The sequence below is a fragment of the Durio zibethinus genome, chromosome 5 (assembly GCF_047325235.1).
Source record: "Durio zibethinus cultivar Kanyao isolate XHJ-2024 chromosome 5, ASM4732523v1, whole genome shotgun sequence".
Lineage (NCBI taxonomy): Eukaryota > Viridiplantae > Streptophyta > Magnoliopsida > Malvales > Malvaceae > Durio > Durio zibethinus.
In genome coordinates, this window is record NC_143166.1 from 4,524,163 (window position 1) to 4,538,359 (window position 14,197).

General features: G+C 32.0%; 2 protein-coding genes across 3 annotated transcripts; both read right to left on the reverse strand.

The window, feature by feature from the left end:
- Positions 1–474: 474 nt before the first annotated feature.
- On the reverse strand, positions 475–4,693 carry LOC149518699 (uncharacterized). Of its 2 annotated transcripts, XM_089760706.1 has the most exons (3): positions 4,362–4,664; positions 3,427–4,235; positions 475–2,343 (listed from the first exon to the last, which is right to left on the reverse strand). In XM_089760706.1, exons 2-3 carry the CDS (start codon positions 4,129–4,131, stop codon positions 742–744), a joined length of 2,307 nt encoding a protein of 768 aa, XP_089616832.1. In that variant the 5' UTR covers positions 4,132–4,235; positions 4,362–4,664; the 3' UTR covers positions 475–741. The 2 variants fall into 2 exon arrangements, with proteins under 2 accessions (XP_089616832.1, XP_089616833.1); XM_089760707.1 differs by having other exon boundaries at positions 3,427–4,693.
- Positions 4,694–6,459: 1,766 nt separating this feature from the next.
- Positions 6,460–10,886, reverse strand: LOC149518700 (pentatricopeptide repeat-containing protein At3g04130, mitochondrial-like). The gene is made up of 3 exons (XM_089760708.1): positions 10,687–10,886; positions 8,319–9,885; positions 6,460–6,637 (listed from the first exon to the last, which is right to left on the reverse strand). The coding sequence occupies exon 2, from the start codon at positions 9,841–9,843 to the stop codon at positions 8,329–8,331; it is 1,515 nt and encodes a 504-aa protein (XP_089616834.1). The 5' UTR covers positions 9,844–9,885; positions 10,687–10,886; the 3' UTR covers positions 6,460–6,637; positions 8,319–8,328.
- Between the last annotated feature and the right edge of the window lie 3,311 nt (positions 10,887–14,197).

The window sequence follows — 14,197 nt, forward strand, 5'->3', positions numbered from 1 at the left end:
CACGTCAAGCCCCTCAAGGATCAAGAGAGGTAGGCAAGGTGGCTAGCCTCGGGACGAGGGCATAACGAGGTTATTCTTCCAATCCTACATCGAACATGAAAAGAGGCTCACTGGAGTATAAAAATGTTGGCGCTGCACATCTTAATAAGCCGGTTTTGAGAGGAAAAGATAATGACCATGTGACACAAGCGCTTGGATTTGAATTTTATATTTATTAGATGTCAACTTTTTAAGTGATTGCATAAATTAAGGAATCTAACCTGCAGCTTTAAAACCTTATGCTTCATCACTCTTAAAAAAGGAGTAACAGTAATAAACCAAATCCAATAACCTTGTATTGTTTATTCAGCGCTTATGGGTGATTATGAAAGAAAAGATAAAAAGGAAAAATAGACAGATTTCAAAGAATAGGGTTTATAGTGCAAAATTGCACGTAGAATCAACAACAAAAGTATAATTGAAACTTAATAGTCATTAGCAGATAAAAGCTTCAGTTTCATTGACAGTTTAAAAAAAAAAAAAAACTAGACATATGATACAACTTGGGATATTTACATATACTTAAAAAATCTGGGTCATTTTCAGTGTATCCCTTGAACTTGTTCAGATATTCTATACATACTTGTGCACTCAAACACTGGAATTTGGAGAGTAGAAATATGAGTAGGAAGCTCATAGAACACTAAATTCCTAGGCTGTCACTGATTGTACTTGAAACTGCAATACTTTCATGAAGCTGCATCAAGCAACTAAAGAATTGGCACTCTTAATGCTACGATCCAGTCGTGTGTAGCTTCTATTATCTTCCACAGCTAGGCATTGTGCTCCGAAACAGAAATACTGGTTCATCAGCCTCTTATCAAATGAAGTTTGCTTCTGATTCATTTGTGTTGCTTTACCATTAAATGATGGATTCGAGCAAGAGTGTCGAGCATCATGAACACCTTCCACAGCTAGGCCTTGTGCTCCGAAACAGAAATACTGGTTCATCAGCCTCTTATCAAATGAAGATTGCTTCTGATTCATTTGTGTTGTTTTACCATTAAATGATGGATTCGAGCAAGAGTGATTCGAGCAAGAGTGTCGAGCATCATGAACACCTTCCACAGCTAGGCCTTCTGCTCCGAAACAGAAATACCGGTTCATCAGCCTCTTATCAAATGAAGTTTGCTTCTGATTCATTTGTGTTGTTTTACCATTAAATGATGGATTCGAGCAAGAGTGTCGAGCACCATGAACGCCCTGTTGATCATCCATTGAAGTAGGCGAGGCCACAGAAGACCCTGAAAAAGAAGTTGAAGGTGATTTAAAAGGAGCAGCTAAATGCGGTGCAGCCTGGATCACACCATGAGTTAGCCCTGCTGTAAATTTCTTTCTAGTGGATCGGCTAGGAAGATCACTCCTGAGAGAAAATGTCCTTTTGTTGTTTGGCAGAGCTGAAGATTTAGAGTACTTTTCACGAAGTGGAATATGACTGTCTGACAAATTTCTGCAAGTACTCATTACCTCCAGAACAGCATCATCTATTGATTCTGTGCTAGCAGCTTTTCTGTCCTTCTTCCTGGGCCATTGGAGAAAAAATTTTAGGCGCCTTGCAGTATGATTTATGGAGCTTGACTTCTTATTATCTAACGAGTTACTCAAGTTCAAGTCACTTAGTTCACTCAGGCATGAACTATATTCCACACTTTCTTGATCGCAACCTGCATCATATGCATTCTCAGAACCGGTGTCCAAGAATATCTCAGCATCAGGAATTCTAAATGAAGTTCCAGGACTTCCAACTAAGCCCTGCTCTCTTAGATGGGAAACAATGGCACTTCTTGCCACATTGTCCTGACAGTTGGAGATCCCTCCAGCTGCAATTAGTTCCTTGATTAAAATTTCAGAAGATGCTGACTTAGGCCGTCTCTTGAGGAGATCTAATGGGGTCATACTAAAAGCATCACGGACATTCAAGTCAATAGATGGCACAGTCATGAGTGGTTCCACCAGATTAGTTTGAACATTATCAGTTACAGCCATGTGTAAAGCAGTTCTTCCGTCCAAGTTTCTTATATTGATGATATCTTTAATGTCCACAACCTCACCACATACTAATTGTTTCATGACCTCAATCCGCCGGTCTATTCTTTGGAAGCCTGGGGTTCTAAAACCAGCCACAACCATATGAAGAAAAGTATTCCCACAATTGTTCTTCACAGAGGCCAAACTTGGAGATGCATGAATCAGAAACTCCACAACCTTTAAATAACCCCGATAAGCTGCCACATGCAATGCTGTGTTACCTTGATTATCTGTAGAGGTTATGATCTCAAATGATGCTACAAGATCCTTCACTACCTGCATTGAAAAAAACAAGGAAAGATACATGACAATTTCAGGGCTAGAAGGAGATTGGTAAATGCAGCTGCTAACAAAAGGTGAATTTGGACAGCAACTGCTACAATTTAAGATTTCATTTATCTGAAAAGTCATTATATGACATAATTTCCAAGCTTTGGAGTGTTCTATATATTAGAACTAATAATGAACAAAATATGTTATAACATATTCAAAAAAAAAAACCATATATAGCATTTTATACAGAAGGGTATAATTCCCATGAATTGAAGATATGCAAGAATGTCTTCGGAAGAATGCACATAATTTCTAAAAAACAGTAATATTAAGGAGTTAGTTACAGTTGCAACCTCAAATATTTGAACTTCAAGATTGAAATATTTTAATAATCAGTAGAATATGAGTATAAGTAAAGCAGATAGGTAGCTCAGCACCATTAATCCAGAGAACTATACTTGGGACGTTCATGTTAAAGAACCTACATCCTGGCACTGGGACATACCTTTGAGAGATGTCAAAATGTTTACAATGGGACATCAACAATATTCAACATGCCAACTAGGTTATCTGAGAAATATATTGAATCAAAACCAATTTTGGGCAATTCAAGCAAACTTCAATATGCCCTGACATAAACACTAATTGCATGCACATGGATAACATAGCATCATTGCCTAAATGATGCCAATCACTGACTTTTCGGGTAAGGAAGTGGTAAACAGTTTCTAAAATTCAAGACTTCTCTGTTTTAGCCTTCAACACCATCAAATCACACAAAAAAGTTTTCTAAGCTCTCACAAGACGCAAGGATTCGTTTGAAATACAAATAATATCAGCAGAAATGCATTGACACCTAATATTTTTTCAATGTATCATTCTTTTCAGCCCTGACGTCGAATCAATTTATACAAAGGAATGCAACCTGTCAGATATAAACCACTACTTAAAATTGTTGAATGATGATTATCTGCTACCTGGTGAGGTTAAGTAGATAGAAATGCTTATAAATAGAAGCATTAGAGTATATGATTCAGCAATTGAACGTGTACAAAGACAAATAGAGGCGAGGACTTAGTGCCTTACCTCAACCTGCCCTCTCCCAGAAGCTGTATGCAAGATTGTAGACCCCTGCGCATCTCTATAGATCAAAACATCACTACAATCCCCGAGAATCTCTCTTAAAATCTCCAAACTCCCACCTCTAGCCGCAGCATGAACCGCTCTATTCATCATTTCCCACTTAAAAACTGAACCACTTTCACTCAATTCATCCTCTACTCCTTCACTACTAAGGCAACCCCTAGATGACACAGCAAAATCAAGCAGCATCCTGAAAACCACGGAGTTTTTGCTCCTAGCCGCTGCATAAAATATGTCAGTGACACCATATTCTCCTTCTCCAAATACAAGAAGAGGGTCTCTCTCTAACAGTTCCTTAACAAAACCCACGTCACCGCCCGAGGCAGCAGTGTACAAAAGCCAGCCTCCATAGCCAGCTCTAATCAAGGTATTGTTGCCTTTCTTGGTTTCACATTCTTGAAGAAGCCTTCTTGCAACAAGAGAGCGGCATTTGCCAACATCATCAAACTGAGCTTCATCGTCCCACACGGTTTCGAGACGGTGGATTCTGCGGAGAGAAGTGAGCTTGATGAGAAGATTAGTGTCAAGATGGAGAAGCTCGGTGACCAGGTCGTAAAGGCCATTTGCAGCTGCCCAATCAATAGGTGAAGCATACCACCATTGGTCTCCAGTGCTCTCCCACCGCAGAGGGAAGTAAGAAGGCGGCATTGTAGTACTTGATACACTAAAAATTTCAGCGAAGATCCAGCAGAGTTTCTTGGCAAAAAGACAGATAACTCAGGAGTTCAAGTGGAAGTAGAAGCAAAGCGAAACTGGAAAGACAAAAAGAAGTTGTCAAGAAAGCTTGGAACTGACGGTCAAGTATAAAGATAAAACCAACAAGTTTTCAGACTTGAGAGATTAAGAATATAGAAAGCAAATGGGAAAAGCAGAACTACCCAGTAAAAGTCACAAAAGACTAGAAGAGAAAGGCAAAAGCTTGAAGCTGGCAGTTGAAAGACGGCCGCTTATCCATGATGATTCTAATTCAGTCATCAGCCATGCCATAGTCGCTAAAGATGAAGCTGAACGTGTGAGAGATGAAGAGGGCTCTTCAAAAGGAAAAGTTTGAGCCCGAATGGATTTCTTGCAGATAAACATAGAAACAGACGCTATTGCTATATAATTTACACTTTTTGTAGATGAGAACAGAAGAGAAATGACCAATAGATCTTTTATCAGGTTTTTCATTTATTTTTTATGGTGCAGAAAAAAGTGGCCAGGAAAGTGTAAGGAAATTTTGTCTTGGATTCCCCTTGTCTTGTTCGTGAGCCCAATGACAATAGAAAATCAAAGAAAACAATTATGTAATGAACTAAAATCAGAAAATTTTAAAGTTAGGGAATGGGAAGATAGTTATAGAAAGGTGACGGTTGGGTCCGCACATTGATGATATTTCTTTCATTCTTTTTATGAAAAAAAAAGTCTCCTTTTAGGTTTAGGCTTTTTGCATTGTCTCCTTCTATAGTGTGATTTTGCAGTTTAATATATCAATTCAGTTTAATTTATTCTGATTTAAATCCATTATTAGCTTTTCAAGCAAGTCCCCTTTGAACTAATCATTTTATGTAAATAACATGCTAAGGAGGTAGATTTTTTAAAGATAGGCTAAAATAATTAAAAAAAAATTTTAATTTTTTAATTTAATTTTGATAATTTTTTATATTTTTATCACATTTAAATAAACATTTAATCTTTAATTTACATTTGAAATAATCTTTCATTTTTAAATTATATTCAAATAAATCTTTAAAATTTTAATTTGTACCTAAATAAATCTTTAATATAATTCATTTTTAATTTGAAATAAAAGTTTATTTAGATGTAAATCAAAATATAAAGATTTATTTAAATATAATAAAAACATAGTTTTTTTTTTTTAAAAAATAAAATAGTTTAAGGGCTTTTTTAGTATTTTAGTCTTAAAGTTATTCTATACAGTAATTTTTTTAATATATAAAAAATCATGAATAAAATAATCAATTATTAGATTTAATATAAAATTATTTTTATAAACAATATATTACCTCACTTAAAAAATTACGGCATTTGTTAGTAAAATCTTAAGCCCAATTATAAAAATACAAATAAATCGAATATAAATTAATTTTATTATATTTATAATTTGTTCATTTAATTAATAAATTTTAAAATATTATTTTTAATTTTTTATTAAATATAATAAATAAATAAAAATCAAATTTATTCATAAACTGTTAATCTAACATTTTTATCCAATCACAATACAAAATTATTTGTTGGGTTAGTCTTAATCAGCAATGCCCCAATGGTAAAACCGCTGAAAGGTTGGTTATGAATTATGAGGCACTATAAAGCTGCCGTGTTCCTTAATTATGAAATGTTAATAGTTTTTTTTTTTTTTTTGCATCCCTGGAAAATAGAGGTTGCCGAATGCTAAATTGTACTAATTACATCAAGCTGATAAATCTTTAATGTCAGAATCGAGTATGGGCCTAACAAGCTACTGCGTTTATACAGGGTAAGTTGACAAGTGGTGGGCGGGTGGTTGGGGAACAGTACTTCAAGAGGATATCAATAATTTCGCTTATAATCTTATAATTAATCAATTATAATAAAACTTTATGTAAAAATTTATCATTTAAAAATACGAATTCCACGTGATTTTTAAAACTGTACACAATACTAAATTTTAATTAATTAATTGATTATATTATTATATTAATTATAAAAATATGATCCCGTCATTTTTTTTACAAAAATATCAAATACTTAAAATTCTTAAATTATATTTTTCAGAGTATTTTTAAACATTTCTTTTTAAAATATACGCCAAAAAAATTGAATGGAAATTCATATATTAATAAATTCATATAATAATATGCTTTATAATAATCTGAATAGGTTACCGTTGTGATAATAACTCGAAGATTCAAAGCACTGCCGACTCCTCGGTTAATATCACTGACTTTTAGCTTAATTGCGCAACCTTGGAGCTATTGCACTTATCTCAAGGACTGGAACAAATATCATTCATAGTTTCTTTTTTCTTTTTTTTGGATAATTTCATTGTAAACTAACAAAAATATCAGTTATCTATGCAAACAGAATGAAATTTCTTATGACAAACCAGACATTTTCATTTCTGTAACTTCAACGTTTCTCCTTTTTGTTCCTTCCACTTCAATCTGCATTCCTAATAAGAAAAAATTGTTGAACAGAAATCAGTCGTTGGTAATGGGAATTGAAACCTAAAAAGTAAAATCTCAAACATCAAAACAGTTTGAAAGGCAAAAGAACATATTAACCTTAAAATTTGGATTTGATATGACATTTTTTCTGTTTAACCAGGGGAAGACTTTGGACAATTTCACCCCCAACGGGTTAAGAAGGGAAAATGTCGGGTTAATGCTAGTAGAAAATTACCAATGATTAAGGCATTTGGTTATGAATCTCACCACATGGTGGGGAAGGTATGAACGCCTGCTGGGCCAATGGCAAAGTTCTTTATTTTGTTTTATTCTATTTTTCGTGATTGCAGCATTAGATCACGAGGTTATGATTTTCATTAAAATACTGCTTTATTATCTAACAAAGAGACTCAGACAAAGATCATGTGATGCTGCCTCCAATGTTTACCAAAGAGTCAAATTTAACAGCCCATGGTCTAATTTTATAAATCACATTTCATAAAATGGTTCCCTAATAGGTCTAGCCCACCACCATGACCCAAATTATGGTGATTTCAGCTTACTCTGCTAATCTATATTCTCTGATTTTATCGATGGTCATAGCAGCCCTAGATTTTGCAGTCACAATTGGTAAAGATATCAATTCAATTTCTCATATAATCAGAAGACATAAATATTTAAACCACCATAACTCTTAATCCTAACACAGAGATGAGAGAACATTGATGGGAATGGACAGGAAGCAATATGGTTTTATGGAATCTGCAATCTACTAACCTAAGGTAGACAGAGTTGCTCGGTTGGTTTGTAAGATCTGTAATTTACTACAATAATCCCACTGTTGCTTGTAACCTTGAAATAGAAGGCCAGATAAACAATTGATCATTCAAATATAGACTGACCTTTATTGTTTTAAGACTACAAGCTCTATGCTAACTATAATGTCAACGTTATAAAAACTAAAAATATGTACAGATATCCATTGCACAAATAAAGCCATAGGTTTCAAGCACATAGAAGGAAAATAAAATAAATTTTAAATTATCCAATCTAAACTATGTGCTGAATACTCCAAGCTGAGACGTAACACCCAGATTTGAACCAAAAAAAGAAGAAAAAAAAGATCAAAAGATCACTTCTTCTAAAGCTACCCCGTTCGTTCTGCTCACTCAAAACAATGCAATCAGCACTTAAGACTCCAAAGTGCCTATTTTACCCACTTAAAATCTACTAATTCACCTGCCATTACTCCAGCAAGACCATAATTATGAGCAGCAGCTTCAATAGACTATCTATATTAGCCTAAGGTATAAGCAAGTAAACACTGATTCAGAACCAAAATTCTAACTAGAAATTTAAATATACATACAAACAAATCTGGGTGTGTATGAGCATATGCAAATGCTCAGACATATGTATTAACACCATGTCTGGATAGATGCATGTGTGTGGTAAATTTAGTTCAAACTGATAAGCCTTCAAAGAATACATATTTAATCTGTGATTTTACCTTTTTCTTTTTTTGGTTTCATTTTGTTAAAATATAACACGTCAGACAAAAACCACCACAGCTTTGGTCATGATAGCCTTTGCCCTTATCAGTCAAATACAGACAGTTCTAAGTCTATGTTTGGGTGCTAGTAAAAGCAGAGAATTTTTCATGGAGAAATAGGATTAAATGCTTACCTGGCCAAGTTCATAATTTCTTCATGAAACCTTCAATTTTCTCAGCTGCATCATACATATTCTTCTCTTTAACTTCATCTAAAAGTAAACGGCATGTCCGATATTTTGGTGTTATATCTTTCCTAATCATCTCTTCAAACAGGTTATAAGCCCACTCACTTCTGTTTGCTCTACAAAGTCCATGAATCAATAGTGAGTAAGCTGAAATATCAAGACTAAGATGATGTTTGTTAACCATATCATTCAATAGTTTGCTCAACAGACTATCTATTTTCCCAGTTTTAAAGCATGACTTCAGCAATGGATAATACGTCTGAACTTCAGGCTTGCAAATTTTCAAATTCTCCATATCCTGAAGGAGATTTAGGGCCTTCTGTTGTTGAGCATGATGGCAAAGCATAGCAATCATGCAATTATACGTTGATGTATTGGGGGCAACACCGTTCTTTGGCATATCTACCTCAAAAACTTCAGTAGCATCTTTCACTTGGCCTGCTCGCCCCAGTGAATGGATCAAGCAGTTGTAAAAATGTGTATCAGGTTTACACCCGGCAGTTTTAATTCTCAAAGCAATTTGCAAAGCTTCCTCAAACTTCTCTGCCTTTGATAGTGAGCACATGACAGTGGTGTAAGTAACAACATTGGGAGGACAACCTTGGACAGCCATTTCATCAAGGAGTTCATAAACTTTTTGAAAGTTATACTGGCAACAATAGAACTGGATGATAGTTGAGTAGCTAATGACAGAAGGGTGACAACCATGTCCCCTCATCTCTTGAATTGTCCATTGTGCCTCCTCAACACGATTGATTTTGCACCAACCATGAATGAAAATATTAAATGTGTGAGCATTAGGTGCAATGTGTGGTTTGACCTGCAAGAAAATTTCCCGGGCCTCTTCAACATTTTTCTCTTTGCAAAGGGTGTCAAGCAGCAAGTTCATTGAATCTGTATTCTTCTCCAATCCAAAAGTTTCCAATTCATCAAATATCTTCACAGTGTTTTCCCATTCCCCTGCACCAGCAAACCTTCTCATAACCTTGGCTATTGTGTTAAGTGTAACAAGGTGACCTTGACGCATTTCCTCTAAGAAGTCCTTCATTTGATCCATTTGTTTCATTTTACCAAGAATGTCAACCATCGTATCATATGCCTGAGGAGAGTGCTTATAGCCCGGGCGTGATGCTGCCCATTTAAAAGCACCCAATGCAGATTTCCAGTCATCATTGAACCGGTGAAGCAACTTATCAATAAGGTCATGAGAAAGCTGCATAGCATTACATTCTCGATCACTTGTGAGACAATGGAAGACTTCATCATCACTGCTTCCGGCATGAACTTTACCTACGAGAATGTCAATGTCATACTGTCCTACTACTTGGTGACCTGATCCAGTGAAGTGAGTATATTCCACAGGCAGAGCAAGCGTGTAACTTTCAGAGGAAGCATGGAAAAGGGCACAGGATATTGATGGTTTGACAAAGAACCGAGTACTTCTAAGGCAGCTCTTAAAAGGGCATATCATGAAGAAGTACCCTCCAAACAAAATTCAGTTTGATCCTTACAACTGCATCTCCAAATGAATAGAAGCATTAGCTTCTCTACTTTGTTCATTTTCGACAATACATATAAAAAAAGAAGCCTCTATTCTTTTATTGGGTGCAATTAAGCGTTCATACTATTATTTTGTTTCAAACGAATTTGGATGGAAAAATGCTAACGTGAACAACAACTCTATTAACCCATGTAAGCTGTCATCTATGCAAACCAAATTAAATGTGGCAAAATATCGACAAATTTGATGACAAGAAAATTACATTTCATAGATAAAACTAAAGAATGATGAAACTTAAATATGATAAATTCGCTTTGAGAAAATCTCCGGTTCTCTACTTTAGCTAGCTTCCATAACATGAATTTTAAAAGCAATGAGCAAATAAAATAGAACTTAGAATTCCAGATTGGTTTAGGCATTCTATCAAACATCTTCCATATTTATTGTTTCGAGTGGCTAAACCATGAAGCCAAAACTCCATTAAGCAATAAAAAAAACTTCTGGTGAACTAAAAATGTGATCAATAGACAAAGCTTATTAACTTATAAAATAACTTTAATAACTAACTTGGATTTCAAATTCAAAGTAAAAAAAGAAAAGCGAAATTACATGGAAAATCGAAAATGGTTTTCAAAATTTTTTGAGGTCGAAAAGTAGTTTCGAATATCATATTCAATCAGATTTGGGTTTTCTCGATACGATTCTTAAATGGCAAATATTTAAATATACAAAATCCCAATATAAAAAAAAAACTTAAATAATAGAATAAAATTTGGCCAAAAAATTAAATAAATAAAATGCAACATATTTTACCTGATTAAATAACAGGAGTTTTGGGAAGATCTTCGAAAATTTTGGATTAAATTCTGGATTGGAGATAGAATAGTGAGAAAAAGTCGGCGGCGAAGCGAGGAGCCGTCGGGCTGGAGATAGAATAGTGAATAAGGATTGAAAATCTGGGTTTGTCAAGTAATAAATTAATTATTCCTTTTATTATAAATCAATTCACGAACAAAATTAAAATTTGACATGTGTTTATTATTTAATTATTTTTTAATGAAAAAGCATCAACTTTAAAATTTTATTTTTTTTAACAATTAATTTTAATTTTAAGGGAAGAAATTAAATAATTTTTAAAAAAATTTAACTATGCGTTTATTTTTTAATAGTAAATATGCTTTGTTTAAAAATATTTAATTAATATTTAATTTTATTTATTTAATAAAATAATAAATCATCGTGTCATCAAATTTGTTAACCTATAGTTGCCACATCACTTAATTTGGTCTACGTGTCTTAGTCACATCACTATTATTCATCCAGAGTCGATTTTACTTAAACAAAATAACAATATGAAGACTTAATTGCATACAATAAAAAATAAAAGGTTTAATTAAACTTTTTTTATAATTTGAAGGTTCATTTGATTATTATACCTAAATATATATATATATATTTTTTTTTTTTCAAAATTTCCACGTCAAGTAAAATAAAAGAATATGAGAGAAAATGCAGAAGTATGACCTCTCATGTATTTTAAAAAAATTTTATATATATTATGAGATGAATCGGTGTAGAGTATTTTAAATTCAATTTCAGATTTGATTTCATTTATATATTTTTAAAAATGTTTTATTTTTTATTTTAAAAATATTCCACCTTATCAAATCAGAACAAAAAAATTTCCGATACGTAGAATTTACCATTCCTATATCCAATGAATTTTTTTTCGTCAGTCGTGCATACCTTTCGATGAAGCGTGATAAAAAGGAAAAATCTACGCATCTGTCGTGGAGAGTGATAAAAACTACAAGACATGTAAGGAGAGGCAAACCAAAGCTATGATAGTAAAAGTGAAAATGAAAATGTCCATTAAAACTCCATTAATATTGCTCCTAGTGTGAAACTATGACTTACAAGGGGTTCAGTGGGATAGTTTCTGTTGCAAATTGTGGTTAAATTATAAACTCCTTTTATAACTGAAAAAAATAGTGCCAGACAATCGTATAGTTTATTAATAAAATGTTGAATCGGTGATTAAAATTTAAAATTTACCAACATCAAATAAAAAAAATTAACAAAGACAGGGCAACTATATTCCATGTTAAATCGCATAATTGCTTTGAATGATCACCTCTCTATTTCTGTATCAAACATTGTTGATTTCTGTGCTGCAGAAAGAAGTCCTGCCCATGCGAGGATGTGCAAGTGCTGTGGTCAAAACTGGTGCAGTCACAAACGGCTGCTTTTGCCATTAAAAAAAAAAAAAAGAGAAGCCACAATTTCCCGATTAAAAAAAACCATGAATGTGGATAAGAGTTTTCCTTTTCTGTACATATATGCAATTACATCATTACATTAACACTACCCAGATTTACAGCCTGGCAAGGTTAATTCATTTGGCTAGATCAGCTCTTCTTCTTTACTATTCTTCCTTGGTAACGCTCATTGCATCAAAATTACTGAATCTATAATCGACTAATGGTGATAAAGCAACTAGCAAATGGGTGGTTTATGAGATTCCAAAATTAAAAGTATCAAGTTCAAACCTCAATTATAATTTAAAAGATAAAAGTGGGTTATATATTGATTTAATTTGCCCGACGCAACCATTATCCATTTACAGATGAGGCCCAACACATCCATCAATATTTTATTAATTTGGTTTTTTATAAAGTTATTTTTTTATCATATGAAATCTTTTATTTCAAGTTGCATCGTGTGAGTTTCATTAAGATTTTGATAAATCATATACAATTGCGATAGATTTGTAATGCAATAATTGTATACAATATACTCTCATACTTATATTATTCAATATACTTCCATACTTATATTATTATCTAATATTCATAATTTTATTATGCTTACTCAATAATCGTTTGGATCACATCATACTTTTAATGCGATACGATTAAATTTATCATACCTTTAATTAAATCTAAATGCCTACTTCAATAAAATCAAGGCAATATAAATTTTTTATTATTTTTTTTTCAATCGTAATTGTAATAATTTTTTTTAATTACAATTATAATAAATTTTATTATTATTTTCAATCACATCATAATGAATATTATCACTCATCTAAATTAAACCTTAATCACTATAATATTCACGTAAAAACAAGCATGATTCAATTCACAATTTGCCATACTTTTATACATTTATTGTACGATCCTTAAAAATTTTATTAAAATCTTTTAATATTTTTTGATAAATTCAATAATGTGATATCCTATCTATACTAAATGAAATAATTGAGTCCATTCTACATTTCAACCACAATAATATTTTTGAAAAATAATAGTAGATAATATTAATAATAATAATGATAACAAAATGTCATAAAATTATTCAAGAAATAACAAAGAAAAAATTATAGAAAAATCAAATAAATAAAAATATAAAAAAATTTACATGATTTGATCACTTGCCTAAAGTTAATAAATTTTATACTATTAAGAAATTAAAGTACAATAAAATGGATTTATTTTAATGATTACCCAAACTAACCTAAAAATATTTTTTTATATATGTTTTTCTCACCCATTGTACATCATCTCTTAATAATCTCACAAAATCACTCTGGGTTTATCTAGAATCACTACCCAAACCGATCCTAATTTCATCTTATATAAATATATAAATGTTAAATTTTAAAAAAATCCAATGTCAATAGTTTATTTTTTTGACATATGAATTGCTTAACTTGAGATTATATGTCTATTAATTAATGTGAATTAATTATTAATTTTAAAATATTTAACAAGTAACAAAATCAATTAAATTTCTTAATAAAATTGGCTAGCAAATTTTTTGAAATCATATTTTTACTATTTCATTAAGAATGAGATTTTATTTAAATTTATATTATTTTCATTATCTAATTCAAGCTTAAATATCCTTTATTATTGGCAACATTAATGAAAAATATATGATAATTAAATTACAAATTTCAAAATATAAAGAAGTAAATAGTACATGTATTACTGTCCAAGAATTAATGCAGATCATATAAACTTGATTTTTTACCATTTAAGTTTTGTTTATGTCACAAATTTAAAAGGAATCTTAAATAGTATTTGTTACTTGCCTTATATAAATAAGTTTAAATCAATGTGTTATCAAAATTTATTCTCTTATTATTATTATTTACCTTTAATCACTATCAATTAAATTAAATTTTAAATTTTTAAGATCTAACTTCATTATAAATAAGAATAACTTTGGAGTGTTAGAGTATTGGTTTGAAAATCTATTTTAATACTTTTATTTTGTTTTGCTTCTCTTTTATTTGTTTCATTTGTTTGTTTCTTTTTTT